The sequence below is a fragment of the Oratosquilla oratoria genome, unplaced genomic scaffold, assembly GCF_046742065.1.
Source record: "Oratosquilla oratoria isolate Oo_2021 unplaced genomic scaffold, ASM4674206v1 SCAFFOLD50, whole genome shotgun sequence".
NCBI classification, from domain to species: domain Eukaryota; kingdom Metazoa; phylum Arthropoda; class Malacostraca; order Stomatopoda; family Squillidae; genus Oratosquilla; species Oratosquilla oratoria.
The window spans coordinates 1,285,830-1,304,369 of NW_027467714.1; the positions used below are offsets into that span (position 1 = coordinate 1,285,830).

General features: G+C 38.0%; 1 protein-coding gene across 4 annotated transcripts in view; it reads left to right on the forward strand.

Moving 5' to 3' along the window:
- Positions 1-1,935: 1,935 nt before the first annotated feature.
- Positions 1,936-18,540, forward strand: part of LOC143023531 (caspase-8-like) — a 133,189-nt gene continuing 116,584 nt past the window's right edge. Inside the window, exon 1 of one of the 4 annotated variants that reach the window (XM_076182071.1) lies at positions 1,936-2,047. In XM_076182071.1, coding sequence (XP_076038186.1) covers positions 2,035-2,047 — 13 coding nt within the window. In that variant the 5' untranslated portion in view covers positions 1,936-2,034. Of the gene's footprint in view, positions 2,048-3,597; positions 4,825-18,540 lie in introns of those variants that run through there. The other 3 variants (XM_076182069.1, XM_076182073.1, XM_076182070.1) reach the window with 3 other exon arrangements.

Below are 18,540 nucleotides of genomic sequence, written 5' to 3' on the forward strand. Positions count from 1 at the left end.
TGTTTTCCAATTTCCATATCGATATATTGTGTGAAACCTTGTCAGACTTTTCCCAAGTCCAAATATACACAGTCCGTTCATCCCTCTCTCTCATGCAGCACATCAGTCACACTCAAGTAAAATTTTAGCAGGCTTGTAAAACAGAGCTTTCTTTTTAGGCGAACCCAAATTGATTGTTTATTGATATTCCATGCTTTTCGAGATGTTCCATCCATCTATCTTTTACTATTTTCTCCAACACTTTTGCTATTGCACTAGTTATGGCCACTGGTCTGTAATTCAGTTGTACCTCGCTGTTACCTCCTTTTTAAATTGGTATGTTTGTGTGTGTATGTTTGTGTAGTTGTGTGGGTGTGTGATTCACCATGGTCTTGGATCACGTGTTGGACTCGTGATCAACAACTATTTTCCTCCCGTAAGAGAGCTCAGAGCTCATATATGACCGATCTATGGGTAATGCTGTTACCTTACACGCACACATACCCTCAACTCCCCGCCCACGAGAGTTGGAGTAACGACTCGCAGCGCAGCGATACTGAAATTATTTCAGCCATGGGCGGGATTCGAACCCGGACCGCCGTAGTAGCAGCCGGGAACTCTAACGACCGCGCCATTAAGTGTGTGTGTATGATTTTTGCACTCACTTTTTTCATTCAGTTTGTTCCAGATATCTATCACTCTGTGTGGGAAGCTATTCTTCAGATCTCTTCTGTAACTATCCTTTTTAAGCTTCTTTTCGTGTCCTCTTGTTTTTCTCCTATCCCACTTTAGTAAGTCATCTCTATCAAGGACTTCCATCCCTTTCACAATTCTGTAGATGGTTAGTAGGTCTCCTCTTTCTCTTCTTTGTTCCAGGGTTGGTAGTTCGAGTTTGTCCAGTATTTGTTTGTATGTCAACTTGGAAAGTGTTGGTGCCATCTTTGTCGTTGCTCTTTGAATTCTTTCTTAATTTCTTTATGTTCTTTTTAGTATTAGGTGTCGCCGCACACTCCAATTTTGGTGTTATCAATGTGCGCGCGCGTGTGTGTGATTAACCATGGTCTTGGATTACGTGTTGGACTCGTGATAGACAGCTATTACCCTCCCGGAAGAGAGCTCAGAACTCATATATGATTGATCAATGAGTAATGCTGTGGCCTTGCAGCCACACACCCAACTCCCTGCCCACGAGAGTTGGAGTAACGACTAGCAGCGCAGCGATACTGAAATTATTTCAGCCCTGGGCGGGCCTCGATCTCGGACCGCCGTAGTGGCGGCCGCGAACACTACCACTGCGCCGTTGGGTCGTGTGTGTTTGTGTGTGTGTGTGTGTGTGTGTGTGTGTGTGTGTGTGTGTGTGTGTGTGTGTGTGTGTGTGTGTGTGTGTGTGTGTGCACAGTATTTGCTGGGCTCGTGGTCAACAGCTATTACTTTCTGTATGAAGGGTCGGAACTCGTACCCTTCACAGTCATTTCCCACTGACCTGTTCCTCCTACTTTCTTTCCTCTCTCTTCATTATCCAATGCTGGCTACCTGACCTTGCTTTTCCGTCAGTTCTAACATTTCTTGTTCTTTCCTCCTCTCTTCTTTCCATTTCCCCCCTTCAATTCTCTGCTTTTACTCTCTCCTTGCCTCCACTTCTCTTTCTCCCTCCTCCTATTCATCACCGATTTTCTTTCATCTCGTTTAGTAATTCCTCCTTTATGCCACTGTTTAATACCACCCTTTTCTCGAACAAATTCATTATGTTTAATTTCATAAGCATAAGGTCAGAATGAAGGAGTAAGTCGGCAGACGAAGGATGATGAGGAAGGCTGAGAGTAAGGGAAGAAGAGACTGATAAGGAGGGGCACGGGTAGCAAGAAGGGAAGGTTGATAAGGAGGGGCACGGGTAGCAAGAAGGGAAGGTTGATAAGGAGGGGCACGGGTAGCAAGAAGGGAAGGTTGATAAGGAGGGTCACGAGAGGAGTGAGAGGTTAGAGTGAGAAGAGAGGCAGTGGTTAGTAAGCAGTTGTCTCAGATTTAGTCAGCGTTCTGAGGTGACGATCAACCATCATGAATCCTGCAGGTGAGTTGGCATACGGCACCGTTACAGACTTAAAATAGCTTTGTCTTTTTATCTTAGACAATGAATGGTCCAGAGGAGAGTTTAACACCAAATATCAGCTGCCAAGTGTCCCTCGAAAAGGCTGAACAATGTTGTAGGATATTCTTAAGTCAGGAAAAGATGTTTATGTAGAGAGGAATACTCCTAGACCCAACACTGTGGTAGTGTGGATAACAAGTGTCTTGTCGGGTGTTAGAACGCAACAGCATGACACATTAATTTGCATCCCCGACACTTAATTCACAAATATTACTAATTCATATTACGGAATTCCAATGGCACCTCCAGGGCATGATTAAGGCATGGAGATGAAGTAACAGGATGTAAAGAATTTCACACACACAAACTTAATGGCCACACGCTAATAAGAAATAGACGCAGCAAAAGTAACGAAGAATGTTGGGCATAATCGATTGTCATTTTGCAGATAATAATAAATCACAATGACAAAGCATATCCTTGCAGTCCACAACGAGGTCGGAAAAAATAATAATAATGAATGGAAAAAATAATAAGATAAAGTAAAATAAAAAAGGTAAAATGAAATAGCATAGAATAGAATAAAATAAAACAGAATAAATGAAATAAGATGAAACAAAATAAAATAAAACAAAATAAAACAAAAAACAAAATAAAATAAAGTAAGATTAAATAGAACAAAATGAAATAAGATGAAACAAAACGAAATAAAATTAAATGAAACATAATAAAACAATATAAGATAAAATGAAATAGAATCTAACAAAACAAAATAAAGTAAAACAAGCATATACCAACATGTGTCCGTACGTGGTCCCGTCCCTATCCAGATGTGTAGGCGAATATATCAAACACTATATGTCACCTAGTTCCACTTTAATCACTTATTGTCACTACATAATTAAAAAGTTTTACATCAATAGTAATTTATCACATCTTCCTTATCACTACAGTGCACATTGTAAGTTATCGACCGACCTCCGCTCCTGTGGTGCGCGCTTCGGTTTTTGATCAGTAAACAGCTGATCGAGCACTATCTGGCGGGTCCCAGCAATCGTACTTGTACAGTTTTTAGTGGGAGTATTCAGTCTCTTACAATATGCTTACTTGGTACTTAAGTATTATTACATTTCTATTTATATATTATAATATTTCCCGGGGGGGAAGAGCTCGTTATTATAGGGTAGTTCTGTAATGTAATGTGTTGGTGGTTGATTGCACTTATGAGTGTGTGTTCGTGTGTGTGTGTATTGCTTGATCCACGTGATGCTTAGCTCGGCAATTTCTTGGCAGGAAATGGGTGGCGCCAATAAGTCCAGAGTGTGGTTGGGGTAGTTGAGATGGAGGAGTGTGTGGGTCATATGACTGACTGATACTTACATGTGTATGTGACGTATACAAACATATGTCAAACGCACACATTTGTTTTAATTGTTATTTTAGCTTCTTGTGAATAAAAGGCCACCCCTTTCACCCATCCACTGCACAGGCCAGAAGTAATGCAGCTGGACTGAATACATCCACATCAGGGACCGAGAGCCGAAACTTCTTTATCTCCACTGCTTCATTACATGGTGACCCTCCCCCTTCATCCACTCACTAGAAATACAATGAAGAAAAATAAGAAAAATCTTCGGGTTGCGTTAATTCACTATCCATTCACAATCATTCACCAGTCACACCTATATCTTGTCCTCTCGTTTCCTTACTCAACAGATATTCTCCTTTTACTCAAGGGCTCCATCATCCTATCTATCCATCCCATTCTCGGTCTTACCCTCAAGTTCCCTCCGTCTATCTCTGTCTTCCACACTCTTATTTGCTAGTTCTTCTTCACTCATTTTGTTCACATGACCAAACTATCCCGGTATTCTTTGCTCAACCGCACCTACCAGAACTCTCCACCATCACCTTATTTCTCACTCTATCCATCCTCGTAACCCCTACGAAATTGATCAAAGACTACATCCCTAACACATTTAGACGCCTTGTTTCTGTCTCATTTAATTCCAGGTCTTTGCCTCATATAACACGGAACTATACAAACACCCCTCCCTTAGGCACACATTAAACAACACAATTAGCTAATCCACTATAACTCTTCCTTCCTTCGTCAGACACTCCACATGACACCCTTCTAACTCAGGTGCCTTACCAGATTTTCTCACTTTCAATGCTCTTTATATTTCATATTTTTCTATAGCCCTATCATTTGTTTTTCTCACCAGAATAGTTTTCCTAATATTTCTTACTGCCACAATCATTTCCTACCTATCCACCTCTACTGTACATTCAACAATTATCTGGAAAGTTGTACCCATTTTCTCCTTACCACCATTACTTTCATTAACACCTGTCTAACTGCACCTTTTACCTTTTTCTCTCTACCTGATTCACCCTTTCAATTTTTTGTTTCCCTCCGAAACAACCACCACCTTCACTATTTCATCTCACCATTTGGTGGCTCTCATTCTATTCCTTCTAATTTTCTTCATCCCATATACTCCTTAAGATATACCCATTCTTCTACTCCTGTTTCCCGCCTATCCTTCGCCGTCTCCCATACTTCAGGTATTCTTTCCCTTCATCCTTCTCATTTAATTTGTTTACCCTCAGCACTTCTCAGTCTCCCTCCCATTTCCCCCTTCTCCACTTTTCCTCCACTCTCAATTTCCTTTCCACTAGATAGTGATCTAACAATCCCCTATTTTCTACCCTGGAAACATGTACATCAAGAAATCTTCCAATGCTTCGTTTGGGTAAGAAACCACAAAGTCTATTAATACCTTATCAACTACCCTTCCACCCATCATCGTTTCCCTCGAATGCTTATGCTTGGCTCTCCTCTTGAATAATGTGTTTGCTGTGATTAATTATATCTTTAAACACGTGTCTAACATCTCTCCACTATAGTCCTTTCCTTACACCCCTATCTTCTACAGTACTTCGTGTTTAGGCTCATTTCCTACTCTAGCATTGATATCCCTCAAAACCATAACATTTATATTTTTCCCAAATCTCTACGCCCATAGCCCTCCAAAAAGAAACCATTTCCTCCACTTTTCTCACTATCAAAATCGTATGTACTTACCAAAACTAAATTTCCCATCATAATTTCATCTTCGCCCATGTTACCCTCGAACGCGCATCACTACTTTCCACCACGCCCTTTTCTATATCATCACTTAAAGGCAGAGCCACACTTTCCATCCCTCACCTACTTATCACTCCTGACACCCTCCCCACTACACTCCCCAACTTCAACACACCCTCCCTTTCAACTTGGCTTCACATAAAGTTAACATATTCATTTTCCTTCTCACATAGATATTGCCAATCTTTCCCTTTTACTCTCATCCATGATACAACCACGCTCATCTAACGATGCAACTACTAGGGTTCTGTTTTGTCCTCCCAGACACGTTTATGCCTTGATTTTGGTAGGAAGAAATATCTGTCCCATTCCGTTGCTTTTAACGACACGAATGGAAAGCACCTATTTCCAAAGTAAATATATGTCTTGACAGTTTGAGGCCATTGTTTTTTGTTTGGTTAGTATTCATTGTAAATATTTGTCCAATTCTGTTATGAAGTACTTTTAAGACCGCCAAGATCTTTATAAAATCCCTGTAATTCTCTGCCACCTTAGGGGAAAAAATAACATGATTTGTTTCTTATATCAGTCAAGTAGCTCGTCTCACTGCACCCTTTCTACTCTGTTATTATCTTTGCATTTTGTCTTTGGACATTGTCCCCCGTCTGAAATAGACGAGGAACAATGTTCTTAATTTGTCAGGACACAGATTTAATTTAAATGTTTGTAGAAACAATTTTATAAAGTTCAGAAAAGTCCATTCGAATTTTTAAGATGCAGTCGGATAAATATTTAAAACAATTGGCTAATGAAAGGCAATAGGAGGGGAATAGAGGGAGTAATGAGAGAAGATCAATATGAATTTTGAAAAAAAAAATGTAGATAAACTTTTCGTAATAAGAAGATAAAAACGTGCTGTTGATGTTTGGGATAGGAGAAATCTCTTGAGTGGGGTAATTTTTTTTATGTCAGACTGTGACTAGTAGAGGTTGTGAGAGGGAAGTGATTGGAGAAAGTGGTATGTGGTGAAAGGTGGCCTGCAGACCTGGTGTCGGTCTCAGATTCCGTCGTGTCATTGTTAGAAATCTTGAAGGAAACCCCATTTTCTGTGGAGGTGTCCACAAAATCTGTGCGGAGATAATCAGCAGGTTTTTCATTTTGTTCATGAGACTTTTCATATAGTTCATGGGTAGAAAAGATCATGTCCGTTGTGCTGCAGTCTTTCCGCATAGAATCTCTTGAAGGATGGTTTTATTGAGCTGACTAGATAGGAGAAGGACCATTTTCTTAGTTAACACCTTGCTGGCTACAACCACAAAGGAAATACTTCTCTTGCTGCCATAGATTATTTAGAGTCCTTTTTCGTGTGTGTCGTGATGATGTTTGTATCTTTGAGTATTTATAGCACCTCTCTTGCTGTCCATATTTTGGCTAACATTTTGTGTAAGCGGATTTTGAGAAGCTACCCTTCTTGTTTAAACATTTCGAAAGGTGTGTCGTCAGGCTCTTGTTGCTTTTTAGTTATTTTATGTATTTTAGGACACCAGCCAGCTGTGCTACTTGTTCCTGCTACCTAATTATAGGCAACCCAACAAGCGTGTATGAAATGGTGAGGCTTGTCTGACTAGACAGATTGTTGAAAGGGTATCTAGAGATGCTTTAATTGTTTTGGACAGTGTATTTCTATCTACTTCCCTGAGTGGATGGTTACTGTCTTTCCGTGGGTCATAGATTGTTTTTATCACTTTATAAAAGCTGCATGTAATATTTGTATGCAAAATAATGTAATGTATTTCTTGAGTTTTCATTATCTACCTGTCGTTCTCTACTTTTCGGAGTTTGCCTGTGAGCTTCGGACCTGGTGTTGGAAAAGTCATAATAAGAACTTAATTTTTTCAAATATGGGCGTCATGTGCTTTATTTTGTATCCCCTAGAAGATTGTGGCTGGAACGCTCTCATCAAATTAGTCCTTGTGACGACTGGAACAGCCATTCGTTTCCTCTACTGGTTTATAGAAGACAATGTTGAAATTGCCTCATTTGCATGTAAGATCTTTATCTTTGATTCTATATGATACTTTTTCTGAGAGTTAACTTCTCAGAGATACACGGTATGCGGGGTCACTGAGGAACTTATGATTAATTCCTTCTGCGGGGGGGGGGGGCTATTTTCATTGCTGAGGAAGGATTTCTAGGAGAACCTTGCTTCTTATCAGATCTTATCTTATCAGACAGTCCAGCAGTCAGCCCCCTCATTGTGCTGACGATAAGTACCGCCTTCCTGCCTGCCTGATAGATTGTGATGTAGTCAAGGGGGGCCGTTTGCCAGAATGTGTGTGTTTTCGTGTTGTTTTATGTTTCATTCGAATTTGAAACACTATTATCTATGGGGAACTAATTTTCTGATCAGAGAACGAGGAGTTGAATACCATTATTTTTTATGTTTCTTATACCATATTTTCCCAGGATGCAGGGCTAGATATTATAATCTCATTCAACGCTAGCGTTAGTCACCTTATTGCAGTGGTTCTCAAACTTTACCATGCCAAGGACCCCCCCAGATATTTAAGTCCCATCCGAGGACCCCCAGCCAATCAAAAGTTATTATTACCATACCAAGATACCCATTACATGATTATAATGCAGTAAATTTACTATTTGCATATTCCTACACAAAGAAAGTATAAAAATAAGCATTTAAAATATTTTCAAAATTTCGTCGATTTTCGGTTTAAAAACATTTCCATCTTCAGTTCACACTTTCTGTAAGCATAGAATAAAGCTTGAATGAATATAAATATTAATTAGAAAGAAACAAATTAAATAGTATGACATATAAAAATGTAATAGAGAAGTGCTGGCTGATTGCACAACAAAATATCGATATCACCGACACTATAATGACAGAATCAGTTTTGTATATTTTTATAATTATATAGTTTTTTCTGGATTTTTTTTTTTTTTCATTGTGTCGCGGACCCCCTAGGACCTTCTCAGGGACCCCCAGGGGTCCGGGGACCCCAGTTTGAGAACCACTGCCTTATTAGTATGATGGACTGACTGAAGACAAGAGTCAAGTACGTTGTAGAATGTTCTTTAGCGTACCACCTTCGCAACAAGGGTAGTGATTAAGTGTTTATGATAGTAGCTTAGTATTCACTTAGACCAACTGACGTTCCAGGAATATGTTGTAGAAGGGAAGTCTTCACAGCGAAGCCAACTCCTTTGAGCCGATGATCACTCTATGATAGAATTTCCCAAATGGTATGTTTCCCGTCAGTCTTTTCCAGTAAATAGCGTTTTACTAGGACCTGGGATGTCGATATTGTAGTTCTACTAATGAGATTTTCCAGTTTGGCCTTGTAATCCTTCTGTCAGTGTCCATTCCAACAAGGGTCTTCACATTTCATGTTGTTGTTGCGTAAAAAGGATGCCCTTATAGCCTGCAGAGAAAGATCTGTTACTTCCAAAACAGGTAACATTTAAACCGCCATTTCTTAGGCCCTCTTAATGCGGGGTAAGTAATGTGGGGGTTGCTCAGTTATGCAAGAAGCTGCCGAAAAGAGATACCGTTTTACCCCAACTCGCAGCGACCATCGTCCCTACACTACTAAATCTCTTACCACTCTGGTAGGATTATCTCCTGTCAGCCAGTGGTCCACGTTTCCTAATTTCTCTCCATCTTTCTCTATCTCTGTAGACTTCATTTTGCAGTATCTCTGTAAGGTCTTCTCCTCGAATTGCCAAAGCTTCCTTAACTCCTTCCATCCATCTTTTTCTAGGCCTGCCCACCGGTCTTCTACCTTCCGGCCGCATATGAAGTACAGCCCTGGGCAGTCTCTCATCCTCCATCCTCTGCACATGTCCATACCATTTCAGGCGATTTTCTTCTATATGTTCTAGTATATTCTTTACATTCAATTCTGCTCTTATGTCCATTCACATTTGGCATTCTTTCATTTGGCATTCCGCTCCATATCAGTTGATAGTTGTCATGTATTGTCTTTCTGCCATTTCCCTCTCTCCTTGTTTCACACATTCTTAAAATATCTATTTTCCTATCTTTCATGATGGCAATAATCTCTTCTTCTTTATCTTTCAAAGTGCAGATGTTTATTGTTCCAATTCCAAGTTTCTTATCATTTTTTGATCGCCGGGCCGTCAACTGCTTAATCCATAGGGTCCGAGGCTCACTTTGCGTGTCTTGAGCAGTTAAATGAGTCTTAGTGGGTTGCTAGCCCTGTCCTAAGTCTTTCGGGATCACTAATTAGTAACTTCCATATTACTATCGCCCTCCATACGGATTACAGGGTATTCTAGACATACCCCGGGCAGTCATTTTGGTCGCTGCACCTCTTCAAGGTTACATGATCCATTGTCCTGGTAGGTCTAGACTCCAGAACCTTACTAATATATTGTGTATGAGTAAGGGGTGTTCTTAGGAATCAGAAGGTATTTCACGGTTTGGTCACGTGAAGAAAGAGTTTAGGGGTGTGTGTGTATGTATATTCGTATGTATGTTGCGGTGTAGTTTTCCATAGGTGTTGTTGCAATATGTGGGGTTATGGTTACAGGCAATCTGAAACCGTTTTCACTAGGCTAGGGGATGCCAGACACCACAAGATATAATAGCTTAAGTAGATGCAAGAACAATATACTGTTTTTGGCTAGTTCTTCTTTTCATGAATTAAATGGAGAAATAAATTGCAAGAAACGGGTTTCTTCAAAGACTGGTAACCAAAAGTGAAAAAATGATTTAATTTATAGGACGTAAGGTATTACTAAACCAATCTCGTATACCTTCTTCCAATACAGCAACAATACAACTATACACGGTAATTTCTAAACGGCGTACAATAAGTCGTATGCTAAATAACACTTTCCCTAACTAACACATCCTATGATAGATATCACTTTCCCTAACACATCCTATGAAAAATATCACTTTCCCTAACTAATACATCTTATGATAAATATCACTTTCCCTAACTAATACATCGTATGATAAAGATTATTTCCTAACTAATACATCATATGATAAATATCACACTTGAGGTCCAGAATAGTAATAATCAAGGCTGAACAGTATTCAGTACTTACTTCCTATTGACAGAACTCAGACAGGTACCGGATGCAACGAACAGCAAGCGAGGCCTTAGAGACAGGATGGGGAGGGAGGGGTTGTACCCCGTGGATTTGAATCTTGTCAGAACAGGAGGGAGAGAGGATCAAGCTAGGCCCCTTTTATAGGTCACAAAAGGGGTGGAGCTTCACAAGTTGGAGCTTGTAGGATAGGGAAAGGAGCGCGGATAAGGAAGCCAGCTCAACAGCTTGGGACCTGTAAACCAACCGGCTGAAGTACTACATGAATTTTCATCTTTCATCACTAGGGTCGTGATAATACATGTATATATATATATATATATATATATATATATATATATATATATATATAAAATATATATATATAAATATGTAAATATATATATATATATATATATATATATATATATACATATACTGTATATATATATATATATGTATATATATATATATATATATATATATATATGTGTGTGTGTGTGTGTGTGTGTGTGTGTGTGTGTGTGTGTGTGTGTATCTATACATATCAATACACACACACACACACACACACACACACACACACACACACACACACACACACACACACACACACACATATATATATATATATATATGCAATAAAAACACCAGGAGCGTGTGTTCACAAATGCGTAAATAACCACTAGGAAAAAGTAAACTAACGAAGCAGAGCGCTTTCGTGTAATTACATCTTCAGTGCAGATACAAAGAAGGAATAATTCCTTCTTTGTATCTGCACTGAAGATGTAATTACACGAAAGCGCTCTGCTTCGTTAGTTTACTTTTTCCTAGTGGTTATTTACGCATATATATATATATATATATATATATATATATATATATATATATACATATATATATATATATATACATATGAGTGTGTGTGTGTGTGTGTGTGTGTGTGTGTGTATTCACTTCACTTGGTCTTTTGGATCACGTGTTCGACTCGTGATCGACAGCTATTTCCCTCCTGGAAGAGAGCTCAGAGCTCGTAGGTCCGATCTATGGGTAATGCTATGACCTTTCACACACACACACCCCTAACTCCCCGCCCACGAGAGTCAGAGTAACGACCCGAAGCGCAGCTGTACCGAAATTAATTTCGGCCCTGGGCAGGATTCGAACCAAGCACTACGCGCACCACCATGCTAGTAGTTCATCGTTCTACCAACTGCGCCACCGAGTGTGTGTGTGTGTGTGTGTGTGTGTGTGTGTGTGTGTGTGTGTTTACCTAGTTGTATTTTATGGGACGAGAGCTATGCTCATAGTGACCCGTTTTCATATCTCTCCGCATCCAGTTTATTCTTAAAATCGTGTATAGTTCTGGCATTCACTGTTTCTCCGTTCAGTTTGTTCCAGACATCAATCACTCTGTGTGGGAAGCTATTCTTTTTCAGGCCTCTTCTGTAACTGTCTTTCTTTAGTTTCTTTTCGTCTCCTCTTGTTTCTCTTCTGTCCCACTTTAATAAGTCGTCTCTATCGAGAATTTCCATCCCTTTCATAATTTTGCTAAACCAACACTTTATGTAGATCTCTTTTTGTTTCTTTTTCGATATATCTTTGTTCATTCTTTCCTTGTACTTTTCTTTGAATATATTCCATTTGTCTTCCATCTCTGTTTCCTCTTTGGAAAATTTATCCCAATTTGTGTTTTGGATTTTTTTTTTCTTAGTTTTACAAAGTCCGTTTTGTTGTACATTAATCTTTCTTCTCTATGTTTGTCATTCCTATCTACATTGTTCTGTTCTTTTAATTCAAACGCTATTAGTATATGGTCATTCTTTCCGATTAGTGTTTTATACTCCATTTTGTTCACAATATCTGGTTCAGAAGTTTAAGTTAAGTCTAGTTTCGACGGTTCCTCATTGTTTCTATATCTAGTATTTTCCTTAACCCATTGTGTTAGGGTGTGTTCAATGATCATATCCAGTAGAATGTTGCTCCAAAATTCATCTCCCCCTTTAACTATCATTTCTTCCCAGATTATGTCTTTTGCGTTAAAATCGCCCATGATTACTATGTTTCCACCCTCTTTCAGTAACTCGTTTAGCACGATCCATTGTGTCTTCCAGAAATTTAGAATGTTCACTGTCCGACCACACATGTGTTTTTGGTGGTACATACACTGCTACAATTGTTCTGTTTTTCATCTTTTTGTTTGTAATTTTGATCATAATTAATTCTACATTGCCTTGTCCTTCAATAATCTTTGTCACATTTAGACCCTTTTTGGTCAATATCATGACACCTCCTCCCAGCTCGTCTGTTCTATTTTTCACCCAGTGTTTGTATAGACCATGTCCCACTATGCTTGTTGATAGAGGTCCTTTCAATTTTGTCTATACTATTCCCATAATGTCAGGTTTTTCTGTTTCTAGATAGTCATCTAGTTCATTGATTCCAGAGACCATGCCATCGATATTTGTATATTCCACTTTTTGTTTCATTTTTTTTTTTTTTTAAGTTTCCATTTTTTTTATGTACAATTTTTTCAGTCTCAAGTCCAGCACTCTCCAAAAAACTCGTTTTTTCCCGTCTCTTTTCTCTTTTCATTTCTATCATTGGCTTAAATTCTGAAAGCTTTATTTTCTCTTTTTCCTCGTCATTCATTTCCTTTTGTATCCATATATGTTTGAATTTCTCGCTGTTTGCCAATTTAACCGCTTTCGATAACAACTCCTCGGCTATCATTTGAGTTCTTAGTTTTATTTTCAGAGATCTATGTTATTTATTTATTTATTTTTTAATATTTGCCTATCCTATGAATTTTGACGATTTCTTTATCGAAATTTTGTCCTTCATCCTGTATTTTTTTTTTTTTTTAGAATCTCCTTTGCTATTTCCTTCTCCTCCTTTTCTCTCTGGTATTTATACATATGTTTTTCCTGGATACCATGGAGCACAATGCACTTACCTTTGTCAACTGTGTCTCTCACCCAATTTTCATTTGATCTAATTACCTATATAACTGTTTCTTTTGTATTTTCCTCCATCTCCTTCTGTAATATTTCTCTAAAATATATTTTTTGATTCTCCTGTTCTTGTTTCCATTGATTTTTTATTTCAATGAGGTCTGTTTCTTTAATTGCCTCTTCCACCTTTCCGGTCATTACTTGTAATTGCTCTTTGACCTCCTTTTTCAGTTCTTCATTTTTATTTTTTTCCTCATTTTTCATTCTCTCGTTTTCTCTTTTAAGGATTTTAATTTCCTTCTTTAGGTCACTTAATTCTTTAATCGCTTGCTCATTACTCTTACGCATGTTGATCAATTCCCTATGTACAGCTCGGTAATTCAGTTATAATCTATAATTTCTTCCATTAAATCATTTACTTCACGATTTCTTAATGCATTACTATTTCTAATTTCTCTATGTCTAAGCTTTTACCTATTTCACCTGGGTTTCTTTGAAACCCTGAAGGGAAAAAAAAGTTACTTTCCCAACTTTGGTTTTTTCTCGGGGTATCTATCAAACAATGGCGTTTGGGGATGACATCTCTAGGACTTTCCACCATACTTACGCCCAGTCCTCGCTTTGTAGGTTCATTTGTTATTCTTTCCTCTTTTTTTTTTTCTCTCTCCATTTTGCCAAAAAATATACTTATTTCACCAACTGGAAAAGCTTTTACCGGTCATAAGAGTACCATAGCCTACCCATCCCGTACAATGACAACTGGTTTCCTTCGTTATCGGCGACAAAACCGCTAAATAGGAGTGCTCAATCGCAGCACTTCCTTTCGCTTCGGTGTCTGGTGTTTGTGCGTATGTCTCTCTCTCTCTCTCTCTCTCTCTCTCTCTCTCTCTCTCTCTCTCTCTCTCTCTCTCTCTCTCTCTCTCTGTGTGTGTGTGTGTGTGTGTGTGTGCGTGTGTGTTGGACTCGTGATAGACAGCTATTTCCCTCCCGGAAGAGAGCTCAGAGTTCATATATGACCGATCTATGGATAATGTTGTAACGTTGCACGCTCACACACACCCAACTACTCGCCAACGAGAGTTGGAGTAACAACCCGCAGCGCAGTGATACTGAAATTATTTCAGCCTGGGGGGTTCGAACCCTGACCGCCGTAATGGCCACGATGTGTGTGTATTTACCCAGTTGTATTTACCTAGTTGTATTTTACGGGAAGGGGAGCTATGCTCGTGGTGTCCCGTCTTCATATCTCATTTTATCTAAACTATTTTTAAATTCATGTATTGTTTTTGCACACACCACTTTCTCATCTAACTTGTTCCAACTGTCTATTACTCTGTGAGGAAAGCTGTTCTTTTTCACATCTCTTCTATAGCTGTCTTTCTTGATTTTCTTTCCGTGTCCTCTTGTATTTCTATCATGCCATTTTATCAGATTCTCTCTATCAATAATTTCTATGCCTTTCATGATTCTGTAAATAGCTATCAAATCTCCTCTCTCTCTTCTTTGCTGTAGTGTCTGTAGTTCAAGTTTTGCTAGTCTCTCTTCATATGATAGTTTTGAGTGTTGGTGCCAATTTTGTAATTGCTCTTTGTATTCTTTCAAGTTTTTTTTTATTCATTTTTTTGTACTTGGTGACCACATCGTTGCTGCATATTCCAATCTTGGTCTTATCAGAGTGATTAGAATTTTCTTCACCATTTCTTCATCCAGGTATGTAAATGCCACTTTAATTGTTCTTATTAAATTATAAGTTTCTCCAAAAATCTTATTTATATGTTTCTCAGGTGACATATTATTCATAACAATGACTCCCAGGTCCTTCTCATTTTCTACTTTTTTTTTATTCCTTCTTCTCCCAATGTATACTCGTATGATCCTGTTATTCTGTTTTTGCTTTTTCCAAATTCCATTATACTACACTTTTTAGTGTTGAACTCTATCTCCCACTTCCTACTCCATTCCTGTACTTTATTTAGATCACTCTGTAGTGACTCACAATCTTCTTCCGTGTTCACTTTTTTTTAATAGTTTTGCATCATCTGCAAAGAAGCTCATATAACTTTCAATTCTGTCACCCATATCATTAATATATATAACAAACATTATTGGGGCCAGAACTGTTCCTTGTGGAACACCGCTTATTACGTCATCCCATTTTGAGTGCTTGTCTCTTATCACTACTCTCATTTTTCTCTCTTGCAAAAAGTATTCCATCCATTTAAGCAGTTTGCCCTGTATTCCTCCTTCAGTTTCTAATTTCTTAAGCAACTTCTTATGTGGTACTTTGTCAAAGGCTTTTTTTAGGTCTAGAAATGCACAATCAGCCCATCCATCTCTTTCTTGTATTATATCTATTAGCCTTGAATAGAAACATATTAAATTAGTGACGCATGATCGTCCTTGTCTGAATCCAAATTGCCTTGGATTTAGCACGCTGTTTTTTTTTTCTTCAATATTTTACCCATTTACTTTTGATAATTCTTTCACAAATTTTTGCCATTGTACTTGTTAGAGAGACTGGTCTATAGTTGGTAGGGTCTTCTTTATTTCCTCCTTTATATATAGGTACTATGTTTGCTTTTTTCCAATCTTCTGGAACTTTTTCTTCTTTCAAGGAACTATTTATTATGCTATGTATTTTGTCTGCCAGTTCATTCCTGCATTCTTTCAAAATTCTGTTTGCTATTTCATCTGGTCCATTCGATTTTCTAACATCAAGATTACTCAATTGTTTCATTATTTCATTCTTTGTTACTTCTATTTCTTTCATAGGGGGGAGTTTCTCTTTCCATTCGATCTCTTCCGGTTGTATATTCTCCTTTGTAAATGTGTGTGTCTGTGTGTGTGTGTGTGTGTGTGTGTGTGTGTGTGTGTGTGTGTGTGTGTGTGTGTGTGTGTGTGTGTGTTTGTGTGTGTGTTTACTTAGTATTATACGGGAAGGGGAGCTATGCTCGTAGTGACCCGTTTTTTGTATCTCGCAAGATCAAGTTTGTTCATAAATTCTTGTATTGTGTTTGAACACACTATTTCTTCATCCAATTTGTTCCATATCACTCTGTGTGGGAAGCTGTTCTTTTTCAGGTCTCTTCTGTAGTTATCTTTTTGAGTTTCATTGCATGTCCTTTTGTTTTTCCTCTGTCCCACTTTAATAAGTCCTCTCTATCAAGGCGTTCTTTACCTTTCATAATTCTGTAGATGGTTAGTAGGTCCTCTCGATCTCTTCTTTGTTCCAGGGTTGGCAATTCCAGTTCGACCAGTCTTTGTTCATATGTCAGGTTTGAAAGTGTTGGGGCCATCTTTGTCGTTGCTCTTTGCATTCTTTCTAATTTTCTTATATTTTATTTTATTTTATTTTTTTTTTGTACTGGGTGACCATATCAGCGCTGCATATTCCAGTTTTGGCCTTATAATTGTTTGTAATATTTTCTTAATCATTTCCTTATCCAGGTATTTAAAGGCCACCTTTATAGATCTCAACAAATTGTATGTTTCTCCGACTATTTTATTTATATGTTTATCTGGCGACATGTCTTTGGTGATGATTACTCCTAGGTCCCTTTCAGAATTTACATTCTTTACCTCTTTTCCGTCAATTTTATACTGTCCTGATATTCTCTTCTTGCTTTTTCCAAATCCAATTATACTGCATTTCTTGATGTTGAATTCTACCTCCCATCTCCTGCTCCACCTTGAGACTTTGTTGAGATCACTCTGTAATGAGTCACAGTCTATTTTGGAGTTTATTCTCTTTAATAATTTTGCGTCATCCGCAAAGCAGTTCATGTAACTTTCAATGCCTTCGTCCATGTCATTTACATATATAGCAAACACTATCTGAACTAGTACTGACCCTTGTGGGACGCCACTACTCATTTCTTCCCATTTTGAATATTTGTCTCTGAGCACTACTCTCATTTTTTCTTCCATGTAGGAAATCCTCCATTCAATTCAATAGTTTTCCATGCATGCCTTCTATTGTTTCCAGTTTATATAGTAATTTTCTGTGTGGTATCTTATCAAAAGCTTTTTGTAAGTCTAGGAAGGCACAGTCTGTCCAGCCATCTCTTTCTTGCAATATATCTATCAATATTGAATAGAAACAAATTAAATTAGTGGTTCATGATCTTCCCTGTCTGAATCCAAATTGCCTCGGTTTCAGTATACTATTCTCCTCCAGATATTTTGTTCATCTATCTTTGATGATTCTCTCACAAGTTTTAACTATTGTACTCGTTAGGGACACTGGTCTATAATTTGTTGGGTCTTCCTTATTTCCCCCTTTATATATTGGCACTATATTGACATTTTTTTCAGTCTCCTGGTAGTTTTTCTTCTTTGAGTGAACATTAAATTATTTTGTATATTTTCCTGTTAGTTCATCTATACATTCCTTCATTATCCAGTTTGCAACTCCGTCCGGGCCATGTAGCTTGTTTACGTCAAGCTTTGATATTTGAGTCCTTATTTCATTCTGAGTAATGTGAGAGAGGCAGAGTGGAAAACACACAAATAGAACGAGAGTTTATTCTTTAACTAGTTTCGCACTATGGTGCTTCTTCAGAAAGAATGTTACACTACAGGAAATACTGGCAATAAATACAGAAAATGTGTGGGTAATGAACTAGGATAGGTCTGAGATCAAGGAGGCTCTAGCTCTTGCGCGTTGGTCGTATTGACACTCCGTAGGATGATTTTGGTGATCATTCGTCCCGGAAAGTACGACCAACGCGCAAGAGCTAGAGCCTCTTTAACTCAGACCTATCCTAGTTCATTACCCACTCATTTTCTGTATTTATTGCCAGTATTTTCTGTAGTGTAACATTCTTTCTGAAGAAGCACCATAGTGCGAAACTAGTTAAAGAATAAACTCTCGTTCTATTTGTGTGTTTTCCACTCTGCCTCTCTCACAACCTGTCAAGATGTCGTCACATTCTGAGTAATATTTAATTTCTTCAATGGAGGAAATCTTACTTCAATTCTTTGATCACAGTTTTGTAGATTTTTTCCTCTTTGGTGAATACAGATTTGAAAGGTTTGTTCATAATATCTGCCATTTCTATATCTTCTGTGTATTCTCTGTTACCTTGACGTAATTTGTGTATTTCCTGATTATTTTTTAGCTTGCAGTTTATACATCTATAAAATGCTTTGGGTTGATCTTCACATTTGTCTATTATGTCCTTTTCATAATTTCTCTTTTCTTCTCTATGTATTTTTACATATTCATTTCTTAGTTTGGTGTATATTTTCCATTTCTCATTTTTTTTTTCCTTTTTTCGCCTTTTCCAGGCTTTATCTCTTCTGTATTTTGCCTCACTACACTTTTTATTATACCAGAATTTTAT